The following is a 21,713-nucleotide window of genomic DNA, read 5'->3' on the forward strand; positions in this document are numbered from 1 at the left end:
TGCTTCTTGTTACTTGTTTCAACGGAACGAACGAGACTACACCGTTGACTCAAGGAAGAAAAAAGGACTGTGGATGTAGAATGATTTGTTCGCCATCCACGATAACCATAACGGTAATCATAAACTGCATACCACTTTTAATGTTTTAGTCAATAAATTTGAATACATTGAACTAGTAATTAGTTAATGATTCAATGTGTGTATAGAACTTGCGAAATCAATAAACTAAGTGACTTGACTGGGAAATAAAATCCATCACAAAACTATATAATCTTTTTTACTCCTACCATTCCTGAACTTTGTAAGGTTTTAAATTAGGAAAACTAGAGTTAACCACTGAGCCTAAGATGAGAGTACTTTAAACGTGCTTTTTGTCTGTGCGTACTCGATACGTAGACTGATTTAATTATCATCAAATATGATAGTCATCACTGAAAAAACATACAGTGAATCATTAACTAATTACTAATTCAATGTATTCAAATTTATTGACTAAAACATTAAAAGTGGTATGCAGTTTATGATTACCGTTATGGTTATCGTGGATGGCGAACAAATCATTCTACATCCACAGTCCTTTTTTCTTCCTTGAGTCAACGGTGTAGTCTCGTTCGTTCCGTTGAAACAAGTAACAAGAAGCAATTATTCCGCTGTCACAGTAAACAGTCGTACCGATGGCAGTAATCAGCATTTAGTCTGAAGTCACAACATTGAAAATTAGTCTCACTTCAAGTCATTGCAAACATACGACACCATATGCATTTATTTATCAGCTTGAACGGTTAACTCTAACCTTATTTCCAAATTATTGTACAATACCAGTGAATGTTTGTCTCTTACTGGCCACATTTCACAAAAATAGCTATCGCTAGAGTTCTGGCTGAAATGCATACTTGCTTTCTACTGAATATGTGTATGAAAATATATTGAGTAAACTTCCTTACATTTTACATCATTCAAAGATCGTTGCCTCTTTTGTTAAATATGCTATATCTAAAGAGGAGAGATACCATGTGATTTTTGTACATAAATCTTATTGTAATGGGCGGTGTCCGAAATCTGACACTGATACATGATGTACTACGCGTCAACTACCCCAACTGACCACTTGAACGAGAACATCAGAGTGAGCTAGAAAGCATACTGGGCTAATGAATAACATGCACAAATACTCATTTATGTATATACAACTCTACCCCTCAGGAAATTATTCCATTTCTTAGCCAATGAGATGCACCTGTATTTCAGGTCATCGATTGACCTTCTCATTAGGTTACTTTTGGCTGACCATATCATGTCACTAACGGAAAATTTATTAGAAAGTTATTAAAACAAAATACCATGCATATATGAAGAGTATCATGTCGTCTTTTTCTTTTGTGCTTTGAGAGACGATATTTGGAAGATGACAGCAGAATATTTCAAATGTTCCGTCCACATCACTTTTTAAACATCGCCTCAGTGCTTAAACTAGTCATAATGAGATTGGGTAAAATATCTCATAGAAACCATAATCTAGTCGATATGGTTTTGAAGCCGTTTTAACAGTAGCAATTTATGTTCATACTGCATATGCTTGATTCCTGTCCGCCTGGATACTCTATTTAGCTTCTGGCTATGAGAAAAATAACAAAAGATAAACATCAGCATTATTCTATTAGAACCTTAATCCTGATTCAAAGGAGGCATGGTTTCCTTGGTACAGTATCTACAATGTATTATTATTGATTGTTTGAAAAATATGTGGTAAAAATCTAAAACAGTTTCATTCGGATAGATTTATGCATTCATTTACCGTCTCATTACACTGCTGAATCAAAAAATATCAAAATGAGCCTGTATACTCAAAATATTGTGTAATGACTTTATTTTGCAAGGGAAGAGACATTTACTATAGACAGCTTTAATTTCCTAAGGGACGTATGTATATGTATATATATGAATCCAAACACATATGATTCGGCTAGTGAAACAAACTTTCCTCCTTTCTGTTCTGCTTTGCTGTCAAATAGCCGGGTTTTTTATCGAAAGTTGTGAATCAGCATCGATGCTCGGACATCGCATCATCTCTTTAGGTTCTTGTTTGGTCCCGCGTATTATTTTTTCCACTTCAAAACTTCATTTAGTAGAATCAATTCACATCCTAATCCAATAAAAAAAACATTCAAATTTTTTAAACAAAAGTTTATTACATACGTTTTATTCGGGTTTCAAACTTGCTTTACTCAGTATCACAGTCAAAAACATAACCATTGGACTTTTCGTGTTGCTCTTCAAGTCAATTTATGGAAAACCCATATGTCAGTTATCTGTTTATTAACTGTTTATTTTGTAATATGTAGGATACAAAGAAAATATTTGGTTTAATTCGTGGAGAAAATATTGGTCTTCTGTTGGATAGTTCAGATGCAAACTTAGGTTTCAACAGGGATAAGCAATTTAAAGAACATTTAATCGAATTAGTCAACGAACAAATAACTGCAGACAGGTTGAAGACACTATATGTAGCAAGTTATGGAACAAATATTAATTCATTATGGCCATATCCAATGTGTGCAAATACGCGTGCCATAAATGAATTAAAGTATTTTATTAGAGAACAACTAATACCAATGGGTGGATCAAATTTGTTGAGTGGTATAAAACATGTAAGATTTTCTTTAAAAACACTGCATTAATTTAAAGATGGAATTGATTTATGTCCAAGCCCTGAAAAAGTGGAGTCATCTTGCCTCATTTGTTGATTTGGCTTTTTTTCAATTATGTTAACTGTTTTAAGCTTTTCTAACATTTTAATCAATAATTTTCAACTATATAGTTATGCTTAGGGAAGATTGATACCTTCTATTAACGCCATAACTAAACGACAGTTGTTGAGATACTTTTAGAGTGATGTCAGAAATTTTCTTTTCTTTTGAATTTTAGAATATTACTTATGTCATAAATCTATCCACATTTAATTTTCAACCAGTCAATTAAAAAAAGATGGTTGGTTTGGAATAAAAACATCTTTTAAATAAATGGTATAGAAAGGAGTATATGTATCATGTTCATTAAACGTCTTACTTATTAAATGCTTACAGTATTATCACTCTTAAAATAATGATTTTGGTATACTAGTTTATGAAATAGTCAAATCTCTTTGTTGACATTTGAACTGTTTTCAAACACTTATGAGAGACTTGATTTAATTTTCTGGATGTTTATTTCTAAATTAATTGTTTGACTTATACAATAAATTGCTGAATAATTGGCCTTTGTTAATCATATTTTTAAGAAAAAGTGAAGATAGAAAAATTGAGGATTAAAATGAGTTTAGATTCATCATAATGCTTTTAAGCAATTCTGCAGAATTTCATAACTTACGTCACAAACTGATGATATTTGGACAATCAGTGACAACCAAACAGTACTGAAAAACTGTTTCGTCTTAGTATGGGACTTCCCAGTAGTGCTTATCCACGACCCTATGCGGAGTCGAACACACGACCTTCAAGTTCCACTAAGGGGACTTAACATTTAGACTACTGAGTCCGTATTTAATAGCTTACACTTCTAACTTTAATCAATTGGCAATGTTTCACCACCATCTCCCAACCTTATTAGTGGGTAACTTAATTATGTGCTCACAAGTAAATCCTGCCGAGAGTTGATTTCCGGAGTTCTAGTGTGAAGCGTTGACCAGTGGATTTAAACACCAGTGACATTTAAAGGTGATTGCAAAACATCGCCAATTGATTAAAGTTACGAATGTGAAACAACGAATACAGACTCAATAGTCTAAAAGTTAAGTTCTCACATAGAAACCTGAAGGTCGTAAGTTCGATCCCGGGTAAGGTCGTGGACACGCACTTCAGGGGAGTTCCATGTTAGGGCGAAACAGCTATCCAGTGAATTTGTGTTGTCAGTGGCTGCCTAACTAAGGTCAGCTTATAATGGTAAAGTATTTAACTCAACAATCTCCATAAACCCTTTACACTCTTCCTGTAGAGGCAGAAGATATGTTTCCTTGTAAATCAAAAAAATAAAAAATCAAATCATCTGCACATTTATACATCTAAAGTATTTTGATCCCATGCATTTTATACTTTAGTAACTAATAAATAATGTAAATCAGCAGGTGCAACAATTTTATTTTCTGTACCATGAAAGTGCATTTCTTAATTTCCTATTTAATTAATGGTCATTACTAAATGTTGTGTTTTGAATAAAAATACTCTCCTTCATCAAATTCGGTAGCTAAGTTCAGACTAGTCATACATACTTCATTAAACACTATATATTTGTCTATATTGAATACTAATATTGAAAATGATAATCACCAGTCCCTTACTAAAATGAAATGATGCACATATATTCCAGGATCTTTGATTATAACTAATTGACCGACTGAAACGATGAGTATCAAATATGGAATTAATCCTCATTTGATAATCAATATATGTTCTGTATTTAATTCTGAGTTTTGAACGAAGTTCACAGGAAAAGAATATGTATTAGGCTTTCGTCCACAATTAATATGTAGTACATAGGAATTTACGTTTACATATATGTGACAAACTTTAGCATAAAAATTGGCATGATTATATGTGATTGCTCTAACTCAAATAAAATTTACTTTATTAATAGTAACGGGCATTTTTGAATCGTTTGTTAGAAAAAGTTCCGAGTTCAAAAGACATAGTCAAAATGAGTACTATATACTGAAAGGTTGACTTTATATATTCTTTTAGTACAAGAACTCATGAAATGCAAAATATATATGTTTTAACTCACAGTGTTATTTATTTATATGATTGTTTAGATGATTATGTTTGGTAGAAAACAAATTAGATGTTATCATTATAGTATGTGGTAGTATCCCAGATCAACCTGCTATATTTATTCAACAATATTTAGAGCAAATATTTGCTGGTCTCACATCACCTCGACTACATTTAGTTGCTTATGATTGTCGTAATCCTGAAGTTAATCAATTGTTAGCTCAACTGGCCACAATAAAAAGTGATTTCATCTATCATTGTTATTTAACTGAGAATGAATCGGCTGTGTATACAAGTGATGAAATCGCTCGTCTTCTGAAAGAGATAAATGATGCACAGGTTAGTGTTAAACATTAAATAATTGTTCCTTAAATTTTCTTCCTTTCATAAGTTACTGGACTATAATCATAACTTAATTTTTCAAAAGACTGGAATTCTTTTGTTTCTGTGTAAAAATGAACATCATCAAATCAGAAGTCTTATGATACAACACAGGTTTCGATTAATCAAGCAAGTTATCTGCTTATTATTCGAATGCCTTTTATATTGGTCACTTTTTTCTAGAAACTGTGCTAAGAATGGAGAAACAGAAAGCTTGCTGTCTTTTAACTTAACGCTTTGTAATCCAGGTTAATAGTTATTGTTTATTTAAGCAAATACACTTAATCAACTGGTATCATTATTAGTCAGTGTTCTGAACTTGAAGTGAACTCTCAATAATCGATGTTATCAAAGGAAACCGATATACAAAATCCTCATTCCTGCATACTGGTGTAACGTTGCGGTCATTTTGTCATGAAGTCTAATATTCAGAGTTTTTATTGATGATTATCGACATAGGTTCTATATTTTATTCTTCCCTTTTGAAAAGCTTCAACATACTAATAAAACTTTCATTACGTACAGATTTTATTTCGTGGTCATTTGCATCTATAAAACTTCAGCTTGACGAACCTGCACCCCACTGAAGCTTACCGTATTCACAAAAATAAATTGAAAGCAATCATGCAAAGTTACCACATTATTACTTAAATATTGTCAGTCTAATTCAGTAGGGATGCATGTGCAAAAAAATTCACATATTACTTAAGAATAGCAAGCAAAGGTAGCAGTCTGAGACTATTATTTAAAGACTTAATATTGTAAGACGGGTTTAATTTTAATTCTCAATGTAGTATAACAATACAGATATCCAAAATTCTACGGTACGACAGAAAATAAGTAGTACATTTCAAGTTCAATTTTTGACCATGATCAAATTACATTTTGTAGATGATTATACTGAGTGGTATTCGAACTAACATGTATAGAATTCAGTATTTCTCACCTAAATTTATTACGCATTAATGCACCATCCTTTAGTCATTCTTGAATGCAAGCTTGTACAATAACACAGAATCTCTCACAAACTGTGCTGGTTGTATTTTTAAGTTTCCTTTTAATTAGTATCCATCTAAACGAATTTCCGTATTTATTTAATTTTACCACAAAGAACTAATTCCAGTTCTATTGAAGATAGATCAGTAATCTTATTATTTTCATAATCAAGTTGTACTTTTATTACTTTATTTATTCCTAGAAAGTTCTTGAAGTTGTCGGTCATCTAAGACAAGAAATGGAGAGCTCGTCTACGATTGCTCAGCAAGCTACCGATGAAGTGAACATGGTATCCAATGCAATGTGTACTTCACCAGTATACTATCTACCTCAACCGACTGACACCAGTTTACTGCATGGAAAACTTCAGTTGGATCATTTGCATAGGTATGTATTCATTAAATATCAAAAATTCGTAAACAGATACTTTACTTTATTCCAGACAATGTTGTAGACAATGGAAACCTTTTCAACCAACTTCTTCTCAAGTTTGGTTACATAAACATGGGCTGAAAGCTCGTAAACTGAATTTATTTCAGGTAAGTTGTTTTTCAGTTTGTAGATATTTAGTTTACAAGAGTTGTACGGGAATGATGTGACTAGTTGCTTACGTTAACTTGAGTCAAATTCACACCGTGCGACAATTTGTTAGCACGACCTGATGTGATGTGATAACTAGGCTATCCTACCTCGGGACAAAATCATACTATGTAAACATTTTGTTAAGGCATAAAAGGGGTAGAATTATGCAAGAAGAGACTGAATGCAGCGTGTGCCACTGAAATGATATGGATTAATTAATCAGCGTTAGTCATTCCTGACCTTGATGATATTCGTTAAACAATCCAGAGTCTAGTGATCAGTCCTCTGGCATAGAAATGGCTAGTTCGATGAATAGTTCGCTTATGACCCAATAATATTTCACTTTCCCCACAACTTTATCATATTACGAGTCTTAAGATACATGTTACTTTTATTTAACGGCTTGATATAATAAAGCAGATGAGTCTTTAGTACTTGTTTTGATTGTAATGAGCATCACATTAAATTACTTACTAAGGATTATTCAGGTTCTTTCAATTGCGGTCACTTCCGATAACAGCCAAAGCAAAAAGATGAATTTTGATCTCAGTAAATTCTATGAGTGTATCCTATGAATATTTAACATTTTCAAGTCATTGTTCAAACATGTTAAATATGATCTTAAAATGTAAATTATTTGTCACATTTAGATGTTGGCACCAAATGCATATTCACAAGTTGTTGGTTATATCCCATCAATTCAACGCTCTGTTAGTGCTCAAATACATGAAAAGTGCATGGTTCAAGTTAGGTGGCTTGATGGATCAATTAAAAATGTTCATGTTGATCCAAATGAATTATATAAATACCAAACACAGATAACAAATTTGGTAAGTAATGAAAACTGCTCCATTTTGTGTGCAGGGATAACACAAATAAATCCATAATCTAATTTCAGTTACTTTAATCTAAGCCAGCTGTTGACTATATTTCATATCATTATAAATTTTATCACTACCTGAAGACCATTCAAAGATATACACAGTTCACCAAATAACTAATCCATAAAATATTTATAATTTTTGTTACATTCCAAACCAGATTATAATAGCGATTTAATCCTTTCAAAGTCATTTGAGTGCTTTGTAACGGTAGTAGTATCAACGGAACGGCAAAAAATGTTATTACATAATGTGAATTTAGTGAAAATGACGATTTTTCCCATGGATTTGAATTAGATGTTTGCCACAAGTTTCAAACTGACATGAGACTGCTTATCGATGGGTTATAAACAATGTAGTACCTGTCACAAACGTGCATCGACGCAAGTTACCGCATCATATCGGCATGATGGCATGAAATTAACGAGGTGGATTGTAAATAATTAGCAGTTATATCTAGGGTTGTGAAAAAATCTTAAATTTATGAAATATGGTTGAAGTCAAAATTAAGACTTTTCTAAATAAAATGCACAAAATAATGTTAAAGCTGAAAATTTGAAAGGATGCTGTGAATTAATTCATTTACGCTACTGTAATCAATGTTCATCGATGTCACCACTGATCTTTAGCTTCTGGTCACGATTATTATGCGAGACCAAACCTGGAGATTTAGGCTTTTTTACAGGGAACAAGTCAACAGTCAGTGACTTCATGGATTGATTCCGAGTCTTAGTTTGTTAGTTACAAGCCTATTTTCAAAGGAATTCGATGTAAACCAACATAGAAAGACATTAGTGACAGTGAATTAGTTTAAAGTATCGTTAGTTTACTGATCATACTTATTTTTTAATATAATAAGACCATAAAAATGTTAGTTTTTCACTAGCTTTGAACAACTATCCAGAGGATATTGCCGTATGTTAAGGAAATTGCTTCTTTAAATTTAATTAAGAAAACATCATCAAATAAGCAAAGATGGATAGTGGTTAGCAGTGGAATCCAGGACGCGCGTTTCGTCCTATTTGGGACTCGTCAGCTGGATGTCCCTGCATCTCAGAGTTGATGTTCACTCTGGGACTCTAACCCAGTACCGTTCGCATCAACACACTATCACATTATCACTGCTAGCCACTATCCATCTTTGCTTAGAATGCTTTTGAATTAGGGCAATATCGAGGAAATACGCACAGTATGCACATATGCTAATAAGAGACTGATCAATTACAGTCCTAAATATCAACGGTAAGATTCAAGTAAACAATATCAAGTGACATTGTCAAATAACTAATAATTTTAAAGTATATTTCCTTGTCCATTGGCACCAGACAATGATTATTCTTATTTTTAACTATGGTCTATACGATACAAACTATTTCAGGTTCAACTGACAATTGATGACAAATGATTTCTCGTTGTTGAAAAAAATCATGATATTGCTTGAAATAAAGCAAATATATAACCCTCTTTTTTGAGAGGCTTTTCTTTGAGAAGTTCACACCATACTTGGTTTTTTTTAATGTAAACAGAAAATTGATATGATATTCATGAAAATTCAATTGGAATAAAAAGTATCACAGAAGAACGACTATAGTCTCTAAATGGATCTACAAATAGGTACTGTAATTTAAATTTACCGACAGATATCAGAGAGCAGTTAACAGTAACATGCAAGACATCTTTAAATCAATAATTCGGGGTCCAATATAAGTCATATTTTCAACTCCGATCACCTCGTGATGCAGCGCGATTTTCAACCTGAATTATTGTTGAGTTACTGTCCTGCTCTTAACATGGCTGATTCTACTACTAATGGTTTCCTAACGAAGTATCGAGAAATTCATATTGAAGCTGTTCACTTGTCAGCAGGAGTAATTATTAACAAGGTGGTGATTTAGTCACCTCATGCACATATAAAGTAGTTAAGGATTTATTATAAATCACGAAAAGTAGTTTATTGGCTAACGATTATCTAGACATACCACCTAGAGATAACGTTTAGACTGTCGCACTATGTGACCTACTTTTAAATCTCTGAAATAGTAGTGATCTCTTGAGGAATGAAAATACTAATTCCTAGTAAATATCAGAAAACACTAGATCTTATTGACTATCAAAATGAATACTGGTTTGTTTAGATATCCTACGACTCACGAATTCAATGTACAATATTTTATCATTTTACCGTGAGTCTACTATACTGCGTTAAACACTAGTCGAATAAATTAGAATTATAACAAATTCTATTTGGATTTTTCTTTTTAGGCATTACTTACCTATATGCCTTATCCAATGAACACTTTTGATATACTAAAACAATTTAAAACAGTCCCTTTGATAAGCAAAGATGGATAGTGACTAGCAGTGGAATCGAGGACGCGCGTTTCGTCCTATTTGGGACTCGTGAGCTGGATGTGCCTGCATCTCAGAGTTGATGTTCACTCTGGGACTCGAACCCAGTGCCTTTCGCTTCAAACGCCATCGCGTTATCCACTCGGCCACTGAGTCCTGATAGCCACTTGCTATATTGAGGCAATACGCACAGTATGCACATATGCCAATTAGAGACTGACCAGTTGCAGTCCTAAAAACATCAATGGGAAGATCCAAACAAACAATACTAAGTAAATTAGTCCCTTTGATAAATTTCGATAATGCAGTGAGAAGACGAAGGTTATTAGAATTATGTAATATATTTGTACGATACATTTTGAACTATCTGATCACACGTAATGTACTTGTTAAGAACATTTATATATAAAAATAAAAGGTCAACCGGACAAATTAAAAGGTAAGCGGAAATAAAGAACAATAAAGTACACACAAAGAATAAGAAAACCACGCTGGATAACAAATAATCATAAATCACTATGATTAAACTTTTACAGTGAAATATTCACTTTTTACACCGATTATTAGGAAAATTCAAAAACGAATGATTAATATTATTTTAGTTTCTATTTAGGTAGATTAATTAAATGTGCATAAACCTCATTTATATTATCTTCCTTATTCGTTTTGTTTTTATTACTTTTAACTAAGGTTGGATTATTAGAAAAACGAATTCATTGGTTGACTCAAAAAAGTCGTGGATACTTTGGTACCCTTATAGAACCGAATGTAATCATTTTAACTGATTTGTCAGAGTATAATACTATCTATATGGTTCATATACACTATTGTCTACGTCATTTACTCGAAGAACAAATTTCAACAAAATCTAAATTTAATTTAATAATATTTGGTTCGAATTCTATGGCTTACCAATCGAATTTAATTGATGTGAATGTTAACACTTTACAAGCTTCATGGGATTGGTTTAAAACGCACAATTGCAATGGCAGTCGTAATTTGTTAAGTGCTTTGAGGTTGGTTTGTGTATACAATTCGGATATAATTAATGTATAATTAAACAAAAACGTTTTTATTTTCTAAAGAAAATTATGTCAGTTAAAGATGGATTTTGTCACAACTTGATGTCAGCTAAATAACCGTTCAAAACCGGAGAACACTGGACAGTCCTACAGGCTGGTATATAGATACGCATCCGGAGTTCACTTACATAAACCCACTGGGGATATGAATCAGTATCTTTAGTTTTCACAACTTGCGCGTTAGTTAGTTGGAATTCAATACTCCACACCATCTTTGCTTAATAATATCTATGCTGAACAAACAGGTTACTATTTAATGACTGGTTCAAGAGAATTATCTTATAAGATTTATTATTCTTTACAACAATATTTTATTAATAGTGATCGATCCTATCTGATCTACTACAGCCAGAATCATGGAACAAAAGTTTATAATAATTATCATCTGTTGAAGAATTTCTGTGTGTGTTCATTCCTATATTGATTAGTAGTTGCAATCTGACTAGATTAATTTTCACTGAGAGTTGTTTATTGTTAATTAATACAGATTGTGACCACACAAAAACGTCTTTCTTACCATTTTAAACATATTCTATTGATGGAAACAATCTGGTGATATTTTATTCATCACTCGAAGTTGATGAAAATTATCTCATCTCTACCAACACGAATAAAGTAAAACAAAGGATAAAAAGAAAATTCAGAAGCTCAATAATTGACGCGATCTGATTACATTATTGAATTAAATGCTCAATTAAGAACTTGATAAGAAGTATGTCCATCTTATCTACAGTCATCTATTTTTAGAGATGTGGTTACATTGTTTATCATTCCATGTCAGAACAAATGATTTCTAGAAAACCATTTAACTAATAACGCACAAAAATGTAAATAGTAGTTAGCCACATAAAATATACGTTTATTATTTTCATCAATGAACGATAAATACTCGTGGAAGTATGGAACAAAACGTTCAGATGATTCCCTTGCGTGCTTTATCACAACATACGAATATTCGTCAAGATTTAAACAAATAGTTTTACAGAAATCAGGCGCCGAAAATATAGAATACATAATTCATAATTGCAGCGTTTAGTCCAGTAAACGTGTTCGAACAAAATTTTAATCGTTGAAATTACTTCAAATATAAATTTCACTGAGTAATGTTTTTTTTGAGTTCTTCAAATAGCTGCCCTCCAATGAGGCAGAATTTGTATCGATTAAGAAACTGAAATGAATTCATCTGTAAATAAAGGATCGAAGCTCAAAATCTAGGTCAGTAGATTTCTACTGACTATACCCGGAAGTTTGATATGAAACAAAATCGGACGCAGTACCAAAGAACTTAGTTGATATGGTATTAATATTTTTCTGAAAACTGCAGTCAACAATAAAACATCACTTCAGTCAACATGTATTGATCAGTTGGTATATGTAGCCCGGTTGCATGTTAGAGTCAACAACCTTGTATACTATGATAGCTAGTGTGGAAGAAAATTGGAAAATAGGCCAGAGATATTTCTTGCTTTATTTTACTGTATGCAAGTTGGAAACCTGTCAAGGACGTAGATCGGTCGAAATAACGCAGCAATATGTTCTCCGTTTCCGTGATAGAAACAATACTTAATCTGTTTTACTAATAGTGTTGATAACTTTGGTTTTAGCCGTATCATTATATCATCGTTTTTGTCGAATTCCATCATCATTTTTGTCTAGCAAAGCTAATAAAACAACGCTTTTATTTGTTGGTTTTGTTTTGTTTTTCATTTTTATTGTTGTATTCGTAGATTAGTGTTCGAAAGTCAGTCGGAAAAAGATTTGTTTGAATCACACTTAGGAATTTATATATTTACATCAGGTATACCTGATCAGGACAGTGAAGTGATTTCATCTTATTTGGAAGCTAAACGTTGTACGTTTTTAAATACTGATGTACATGTGGCATTATACCATGTAGACAACATCATTACAGATAAACACTTTCCATGTCGTTATGCAAATATTACAGAAACTGCAAATTCTTTACGGTAAATCGGAGATTATTGTCGTTTAATTTGTTATTCAATGTAACTTTAACTATCACGTAAAAAAGTCAATAGAGGAATAATTGCAACTTTCTTCATTTTTAAGTAAAACGCCTGAAGGTCATTTTAATCTCAAACTAAAATTATCCGGGCAACCATTAAAAATAAAAAAACACAAAACGGTTATATCATCTTGGTTTATGATTCCTTAGGAGTGAGCACCGACGAACTCACAGGGAAGCCACTTCAGAATAATCAGTTTTCGTGATTAACTAGATACCTTTAAACCACTGACTCGGAATTCCGTAATGCTTGATTCTTATTTTGTCCCATCAGTGACTGTCTCACTATCAAGTTGATTAATCCTACAAGTTAATTATTTTCACTAGAACTTCGGAAAGTCTATTCCGAAGCTAAGCTAGGGATTTAAGCAACAAATTTTTTACGGGAAGAAAACATTTTGCACATGCACCCAAAACTTGAACTGAATTCTTCTCTGGGATATTAAAATTCTTTGTATATCAGAAAGTCAACAGAAATCTGCATAACAGCTCCTACTCGATGACGTCTCAAAATTCCTTAAAATGAACTGGTAGTATAAATTAAATGCTCAGCTTTGGATAGTTTTAACTTTTTAAAGAACAAAATATGTATGACAAGTGAAAACTAGGGATGATATCTACTCTAGGTTAATAGATTAATTTATTGACTGCGATAAAATTCAAACCCAGTTAACAAACAAGTTTTGAATGCTAGAACAGGCTGATAAACTGAGGATGGCTGACTCGAAAACTTTAACTAAAATGTTTTCTTTACACCTTTCATCAGCCTTTGAAAACTTCAACTTATGAATTAAGGTTATCATGGATTGATATCCCGCTAGTTAATTGCCGTCTCTCTAATTTTCCTATCCTCTTACTAAAACGAAAATCCCTGGCTAAGCATTTTATGCTAAAACTTCTAACATTACTCATGAAGATCCTGTGATTATCTCGATAACTAAGTTGAACTTATAACACTATTGTCGATCGGTAAAGCTCTGGGTCATAAATATATGTACTGGTGATTCGATCTGCTTGCTCAATATTTTTCGTAGCAGGTTGGAAACTCAATACTTTCCTTTATGAAATGCTTTATTGTTTCAATGCATGGGAAAACCCATTTCGTCAAGTGTAATTTGTAAACTGATAATCAACAAAGATATTTGAAAGAGTAAAATGAGTTTACATAATATTGAATTCAAACTGTCTAAATAGTCGTTGAAATTAAACGACATGAAGTGTAGGAAATGCTTAATTAGAACGTCTGATATCATTAAAGTAATAAGTTGATATAATTAACTTATACCAGGTTAACTATACTAGGTTATAATATACACTTTCAAACCAAATTTGAATATTCGTACATTGAATACTGATGATAGGATGTATTAATTTAGTATATTATACCTTCATTTTTTGGACAACATAGGACTTTAATAGCGCACAACAGTTTATTCAGAAAGAATCCACCTTGATTAAATGGATTATTTTAATTTTCTATATTACTGCTTTATATTTTATCATACGACTTCCTTTAGTGAAATAGCCCATTCAACTCCAAATGGACGTTTTCATTGGTTTCGTGAGAATGGTATCATAGAAAGTGATGATGTTCGCGTTCTATTGGATGAAATAGACGAAGCAGTCAGCTATTCAAAACAAGCTCAGTTACTTGTAGCATCAATCACAGATAAACGAGTTGGATCAGAGTAAGTTAAGTCTGAATAAATCAAAAGATACATTTTAAAAATAAGTGTTCAATAATATGAATCATTAAAAAGAGAATAAGTAACAGCTCCTCATGAAAAATAAATGGATAATGTTCATTCCTAAAACGAATAGGGATATGAAAATAAAACTGGCTAATAATGCGTATACTTAACAAAGCAATTCACTTACATATGGCTGTAGAATTAAGCTTTACAGAAACGAATTTATGGACAACCTTTGAGTGACACCAAGCTAACCTCAAGAAAATTCATCAACCTACTGGTGTCTAAAGAGGGTTAGATATTAATGTGAAAAATCAGAATCGGAATTTAAAGTTAGCAGTTGGGGTAAGGAATCAGGGTTTTTATCACGAACTGACGCCAGCTATAATATCAAAATACTATTTTCCCTTATGAATGAATGGATTTCACGCCAGAATCAAAGACTCGCCATCTTAAATCTGATTGATTCGTCTATAAATTATAGTCTCCCTAAAGTTTCCAGAAAAATCACTAACTAATGAAGTTAAGACTTATCATTATACAACCTTTACTTTGTAAAACAACTAATGATCTCTATGACATTAGTCCGATTATCATAAATTAGTTATATGGTGTTATTTGTAAAATTAAACAACATTCATAAAATACTTCAGTCAATTATAATCAACCTAAGATCTGATACAAATATGCATCAGCTCAAACGTCCAAGCTACATCAGAAAGGTTAAATGAAATCAACAAATTTTACAAAAGAGTAGAAATAATACAAGTATTGATAAGAGTAAAAAAAATTACTAATCGAATAGAATATGGCTCAAAAACAAGATATACAAAGAGGGAATAAATTAATTTTGAAACAGAACATTGGAACATAATATACTTCTCGTGATATTATTAGGGGATAACAACGAAAGTTGAAATACATCTGGACTGGAAATAAAAAGTTAGTAATTACAAGTTCTGTTAATAATTTTTGACATGGACTTTATTCGGTGGTTTCGTTTCTAACCTGAAGGATAATTAAGACATTATCTTTCTATCAAATAAATAATCTTTTGGTTGAGAGATATATGGAGAGTAATTTTACTTGAAGATGATTTCATTGTGGTATAACATTGGCTGAGTAACCAATGACAAATTGAGAGCATTGGACACCCGTCAAATTACACCATAAGACTCCTCTAAAAGGGGTACCCACGGCCCATCAAACCTAAACCCTTCAGATCCCTGGAGATACAGTATAAAAAAATTGAGTAATAGAATAGTTATTAAACCATTCCAAATTGTTCAATGAATTTTATTTTAGATAATCATGGTCAGTTTGTGCCTTAAAGCCTATATATATTATTTTACAAGTCATCGGATTATTTATTAATTGAATCTTGGTTTATAACAGAATAAATGAACTAAATGTAAATGGGATAAAGAAAAGTTGAGATTATTGGACCTTCTGCTTGATAATGCATGGTTCAAAACGATCGAGATCCGAATTTTGTGATAGTGTGCATCTTTTCGTTAAAATTACCCACAATCCAGAAGGGACTGCTTCACTCTGTTAGAATCAAACCCATGTTTTCCAGTACTATGGAAAAATTATTAGTTAGCCATACAAGCAGCTACTGGCCAGCTGTGAGATTGAGATATTTAATTTATTCTCTTATTTTACATAAATTAATGTCCTCGTGTCTAGCTCTTATTCCTAGCATGAAATCTAAGCTTAGGGCTTTCTATCAATCGCTTCGAAACACTTAACATCGAGGGAAGTTCATATCGCGGTCCACTCACTGGTTGCAATATTGAAAATTGATTGGCAAGATTCTGTTATCAGTAAAGGTTAGACAATATGATATCGATTAATATTCAGTGATAACTGTAAATCTTGTGCTCTGAAATAAGATATTTCCGATCCATATTTTTAATCCATTCTGAAAATACTATCACACTAACAAATTCTTGTTAAATCAAAATTACAAATAATATTAAATTACATTCTACAATGGTTACTTTTAATTTTCCATGACCATTGTCTGCTTTGTTCACCATAATATCTGTCACTAAATTCCCACAGCTTTAAGTTACCACTAACACAGCTGATAAGTCATAAAACTAACGCTCTATTTCTGAAGCATTTAAAAATGCATTTATTTTAAGCCAACGACTCAACTTCCGTTTATTTTCATGTTAATGTAATTTTGTAATAATCGGATGCTTTTATTCTTTAAACGATATTGAAATACTTAGAGCTGATTGGAATAAGTCTGATAAAAGCATAGTTTCAAAGAGTGTTAGTACGGCTAATCAATTATTGGGTGGGTTGGATCCTTCAAATCAAATTGAACCACGTTTGAACTTATTGACATTGGCTAGAAAAGAAGCCATTGACGCAAAAATGAAAAGTATTACCACTGATAATGATTCACATCCAAAAGCTTTGACATGGTATCAAGAAGCCAATAATACCGACAGGATACGACCCAATCCTATGAAAAGTAAAGTTTCTGGGAGAAAAAAATCGAATATCCTAGCAAAACCAATTCAAATTAAACGATTCAACTGTCAAATACCCACAGATGAAGAAAGAGTATGTACTTTTGAATAGTTGCTTCATCTTTTGACTATATATGAGTTAGAATATTTTTACTATCACAGTTTAGTAGTAGTTACATTTTTACTTGATGGTTAGTGAAATTTCTCCATATGCAAATGGTATGTAGCAAATTCTGCTTGCCGATGCTGTCCTAGTTAACTTTATTCTCCTTCCTAGAAATACGCTCCATACAAGTTTATATTTTTTCATTGTCACAGATTTGATGACGGTTTTGTCCATATATCAGTAGAAAAATAATTCTATTGTTTAGCTTCAAATGGTTCTACATTTTATTTCCCAAAGTCAGTATTTATTAGGTTGAGTCTAAGAACTAATTGATACAATACTGAGAGTTATCTAACTGATGATAACATTTGGACTTGTGAACTATTTTACCATTATATTCGAATACAGTAACTGAAACACTACCATCCCATTGAATAACTGAGCATTTACATCAAACAATACATATTAAAACGCTAGTATTGATGCTCAAGACATGAAACATAATCCGAAATATTTTGAACTGCAAAAATATTGACTATGATTTTATACACCTAAACTTGCAGCTTGGTTATCTAAACATTTAATTGTCATGCATTAACTATAATTTTAGATTACAATCCAGCTGTCTTTTCTTGAGCAGATGCTTAACGCCAACTATCCTTATTCGATAGTTAAGGTTTACTAGGTCGGATATGAGCAAACAACATCATTAACTTTGATTCGTATGCCCAGTTCATATTTTTGACCACTATGCCGCGAATACTTATCAAAACTGAGAACACAAACCTGTACTTACTCACTGTGTTCAGTTGGATTCAAGTCAGGGTTCATGGTTTATCACATTAACCTAGATATTATTGAAATCGCTTTTTTTTTATATTTCTCATGGGCTGCTCTTTCCGCAGATTTGTGAAGCATCGGAGTTTACAACTCTATATTTTGTGTGTGAAGTTTTAAGCAAAAGCAGGTACCACTTGTTTAATACACACAATTCCATGACGAAATATCCTCTGAACAAGTAATGGCCATCTCAACCCAATAGTATAGTAAATTTCTCTTTACAGTTTGAAGTGATAGGTGCCGCTTTCTAGTTCATCTCTATCCCAAGGTATATATATATATAATCAGTTTTTACTACAGCTGTTTTTATTCCTTCTCTTCAAAGTCATTCTAATCTAGGAAATACTTAATTGAAATATTACAATCTATATGATATCCATTTTTTAGCAGATTTCTTTAAATTACTTTAACCATATCAAAAATAAAAATATTGCTGACTAGCTGTGTAGCTAATTTGCCTATGGTCTTCATTAATAATAAATTATCACAAGATTCACACTCCTTTCAATGTCACACATGTAAACGGAATCGTTCATATTCTGAGTTTTTTTATGGTTATTTTTGATCAAAACCAGTATGTACTAATTGAATAAAATAAGTCCACTAGTCAATCTATATTTTTATTTGTTACGTTGATTTTGGGAAGCTTACGAGTCGTGAATGGTTACGTAAATACAGTATTCGTAGTTTGGGACTTAATTTAACGCGTCTCACATCTGGAATGGATTGTAAACATGAAATGTCTTTTGTTAATTCCACTCGAACTATGGTTCATGCACGCTATTGTAGCGGGTTATTTCCTCTTGTAAACGTGGCTGGGACTCTTCGACATCTTCAGTATACTTTGGATGAACTAGAAGCTTTTGAACAAGAGGTCAGTTTAAAATTATGTGACTATATATATACATGCAGAGAATTATTTCTTTTAAGCTGTAAGATTTTTTTAATCAAGTGGTTTACAAAGATTTCAACTCGGCGATCGAAAAATCACATTCTCCCGGCTACTTCTAAAGATCTTGGGTGGGATTTCATGTTGTGTTATGGGTGAGCACTGTTGAGGAGTCCTAAACTTGGACACAAGAACTGTCTTGTATTCTCTAGTTTTCCATAGTTTTCTAGATAAAATCAGTCTATTATACAAACCCCAGTATAATATTTGGTTAGAAATGTGAGCATAAATGTCATTAAAAAAACACTACAAATTTCTTACAATTATTTCACTCTTCCGATCATTTCTTCAATTTTATCAGTAGCCGTAAATCTGCTTGTTGAGAATGTTGACCTCCATTCATTAAACTCTAGCTTAAACTTAAAAAAATAATTAAGGTCAACTAGACTTCTCTAGGTAACTTGTAGAAAGTCAAATTTTGTAAGTTAAAATAAAGAAATACACAAATCCATCAAGATAGGAATTAATTTTACTGATCCTCTGTTAACATAAAATATTGATGTGCATGAAACTTAAAGTACCTTATTACTGTAAAAAGGAGAAAACAAAATATACAATGTGAAATTGATTTTTCACACAACCTACCTGACTTCTTAATTATACATTTGTTATCAGGAATTAGATCTTTATTCATTTTTTGCTATCATTAATGATCTTACTTACTTACGCCTGTAAGTAAGTAAGTATAATTCTTGTGATCAAATAACTGACACATGTGATACACACATCCTGAAATTATGATCAAATACTCGTAACTAATTTTTTACGGAAAACGTGGTTATTGGAAACAATTTTCATCGTGAACAGACATTATCTGAAGAACCACTGAAAACTAAAGATGACTGAATGAATGTCTCATTCTAGTCTAGAACTCTTCAATAATGCAAACGTTTGGAGCATCTATTTTCCATTTGTACAGATTCTAGAATAAACTATCCTATTTTAGATTTGCTTTAACGAAATATTTTGAATACTAACCGTATATATTGACGTATTTTCATGAATAGCTTACAAGTTATTGAGATGTTAATTACTAGTAAAGGTGAACGTAAACACCATAGTCATTAGCATATTTTCCCCCTAATCTGTTCTTTCGAGGTACGAATGACAATTATATTGGAATCCATCCATCCGATATATCATGAATCAAAGATTTTTTACCGGAAAAACCGGTGGAACAATTTGTAGACCCAAGATAAGTGACATACTGACTATTAAAAGACATTCTTTTTATTGACTAACTACAACTTAAATATGTGTTGAACAGAAACTAGTTGCAATATCTCATAAATATTGCTGAGAATTCCTTCTTGCAAAAACGTACTATTGAGTGAAGCAAATATTACTTGAAAGAATTACACATTGTATCCGATAGTTCTCTAAATTACATCGGTTCGTCGTGTTATAACAACAACAACAACAACAAAAGATTAATATAGCCATTGTACTCAAAAAACTAATTTAACAATTTAATAGAATACTATTCAAATGACATGAAGTGGAATTTTTCTGACACATTTAGAGTTATCATCACGAGAAAAATCATTGTAAAACTTACACAATAGCATTAAGTGACTTCAAAATCCTCATTAATTTTGATCCCCATACTAAATAGGTTTAGAATAACATATCAACAAAAATATAACAATATTTATGTAATGAAATAACTCGGCTCATCAGTTGATTATATTTCATGGTGATTAACAGTGAGTGACGAGTGGTAAATTCCGTTTTATTTAAGGTTGTTCTAGCTATAAGCCTTTCTGTTTTCATTCCGACTAGAAGTCAGGATTGACTGTTATAAACGTCCCACCGTTATCCATTATTTCCCGATCCCAAACTTTTTCATATCTGACCACTGGAAAACATAATTTTGAAACTTAACCAATAAATTTAAATAAAGTCACTTAGAAATAAAGGTAGCTCTTTTAAAACTAACTGAGAATTTTGCTTTATGACACTTCAAATGACCCGCTTATTTTTTCTAGTAATCAGTCTAATTCGTATGTTTCTTTGGGACTATATTTGTGAGATATAAGTATAATAACTATACCACTTATTGTAACTAGGACTTATTTTCTTCCTCGTACTTTATTAGTTGAACTAATAGTTTTATTAATTGATAAATATTCTACCGATTCGACCATATTGAACTGTCATTTTCTGCCAGTATGGGTTGATATTTGAATTTTGTTGTTTAGGTTATAACCTTGAATGTGAGTCTCACATAAACTAGTCATCGGATGTGAGGAAGTTAGTTACCCATCGAAGACAATAAATGGTAGCTCAGTATAGTGAATTCGTTGGAGTTAGACTTATACAGGCTCAGGGTTCAAAAGTTAGGCGTTCACTTGCGAGACCGTAGGTTCTGGGTTCAATTCTCGGTAGTCGATTCGCGGGAGCACACTGCCGAGGATTTTGATACCAGGATGAAGCGGCTTTCCAGAGCTCCCAAGCTTTAAATAACTGTCCAAAACAGATTAGTTTGGGATATCAGCAAAGTCATTCTTTGTTGTAGAACCCCTTATTATTTACATATTTTTATCCATAACTATTCCAAGAGGCAATCACAATCTTTAGA

The 21,713-nt window shown here is 32.1% G+C and overlaps 1 protein-coding gene across 1 annotated transcript in view; it reads left to right on the plus strand.

Moving 5' to 3' along the window:
- The window catches only part of Smp_166590 (hypothetical protein), a gene marked incomplete at its 3' end in the record, with an annotated part of 58,994 nt that overhangs the window by 32,197 nt on the left and 5,084 nt on the right, over nt 1-21,713 (plus strand). Inside the window, exons 12-21 of the mRNA XM_018792818.1 lie at nt 2,343-2,648; nt 4,902-5,102; nt 6,343-6,527; nt 6,583-6,679; nt 7,373-7,552; nt 10,643-10,968; nt 12,762-13,001; nt 14,578-14,748; nt 16,992-17,348; nt 18,838-19,057. Coding sequence (XP_018644335.1) covers nt 2,343-2,648; nt 4,902-5,102; nt 6,343-6,527; nt 6,583-6,679; nt 7,373-7,552; nt 10,643-10,968; nt 12,762-13,001; nt 14,578-14,748; nt 16,992-17,348; nt 18,838-19,057 — 2,283 coding nt within the window. The remainder of the gene's footprint in view (nt 1-2,342; nt 2,649-4,901; nt 5,103-6,342; nt 6,528-6,582; nt 6,680-7,372; nt 7,553-10,642; nt 10,969-12,761; nt 13,002-14,577; nt 14,749-16,991; nt 17,349-18,837; nt 19,058-21,713) is intronic.

The sequence above is a fragment of the Schistosoma mansoni genome (assembly GCF_000237925.1).
Source record: "Schistosoma mansoni, WGS project CABG00000000 data, supercontig 0111, strain Puerto Rico, whole genome shotgun sequence".
Classification (NCBI taxonomy): domain Eukaryota; kingdom Metazoa; phylum Platyhelminthes; class Trematoda; order Strigeidida; family Schistosomatidae; genus Schistosoma; species Schistosoma mansoni.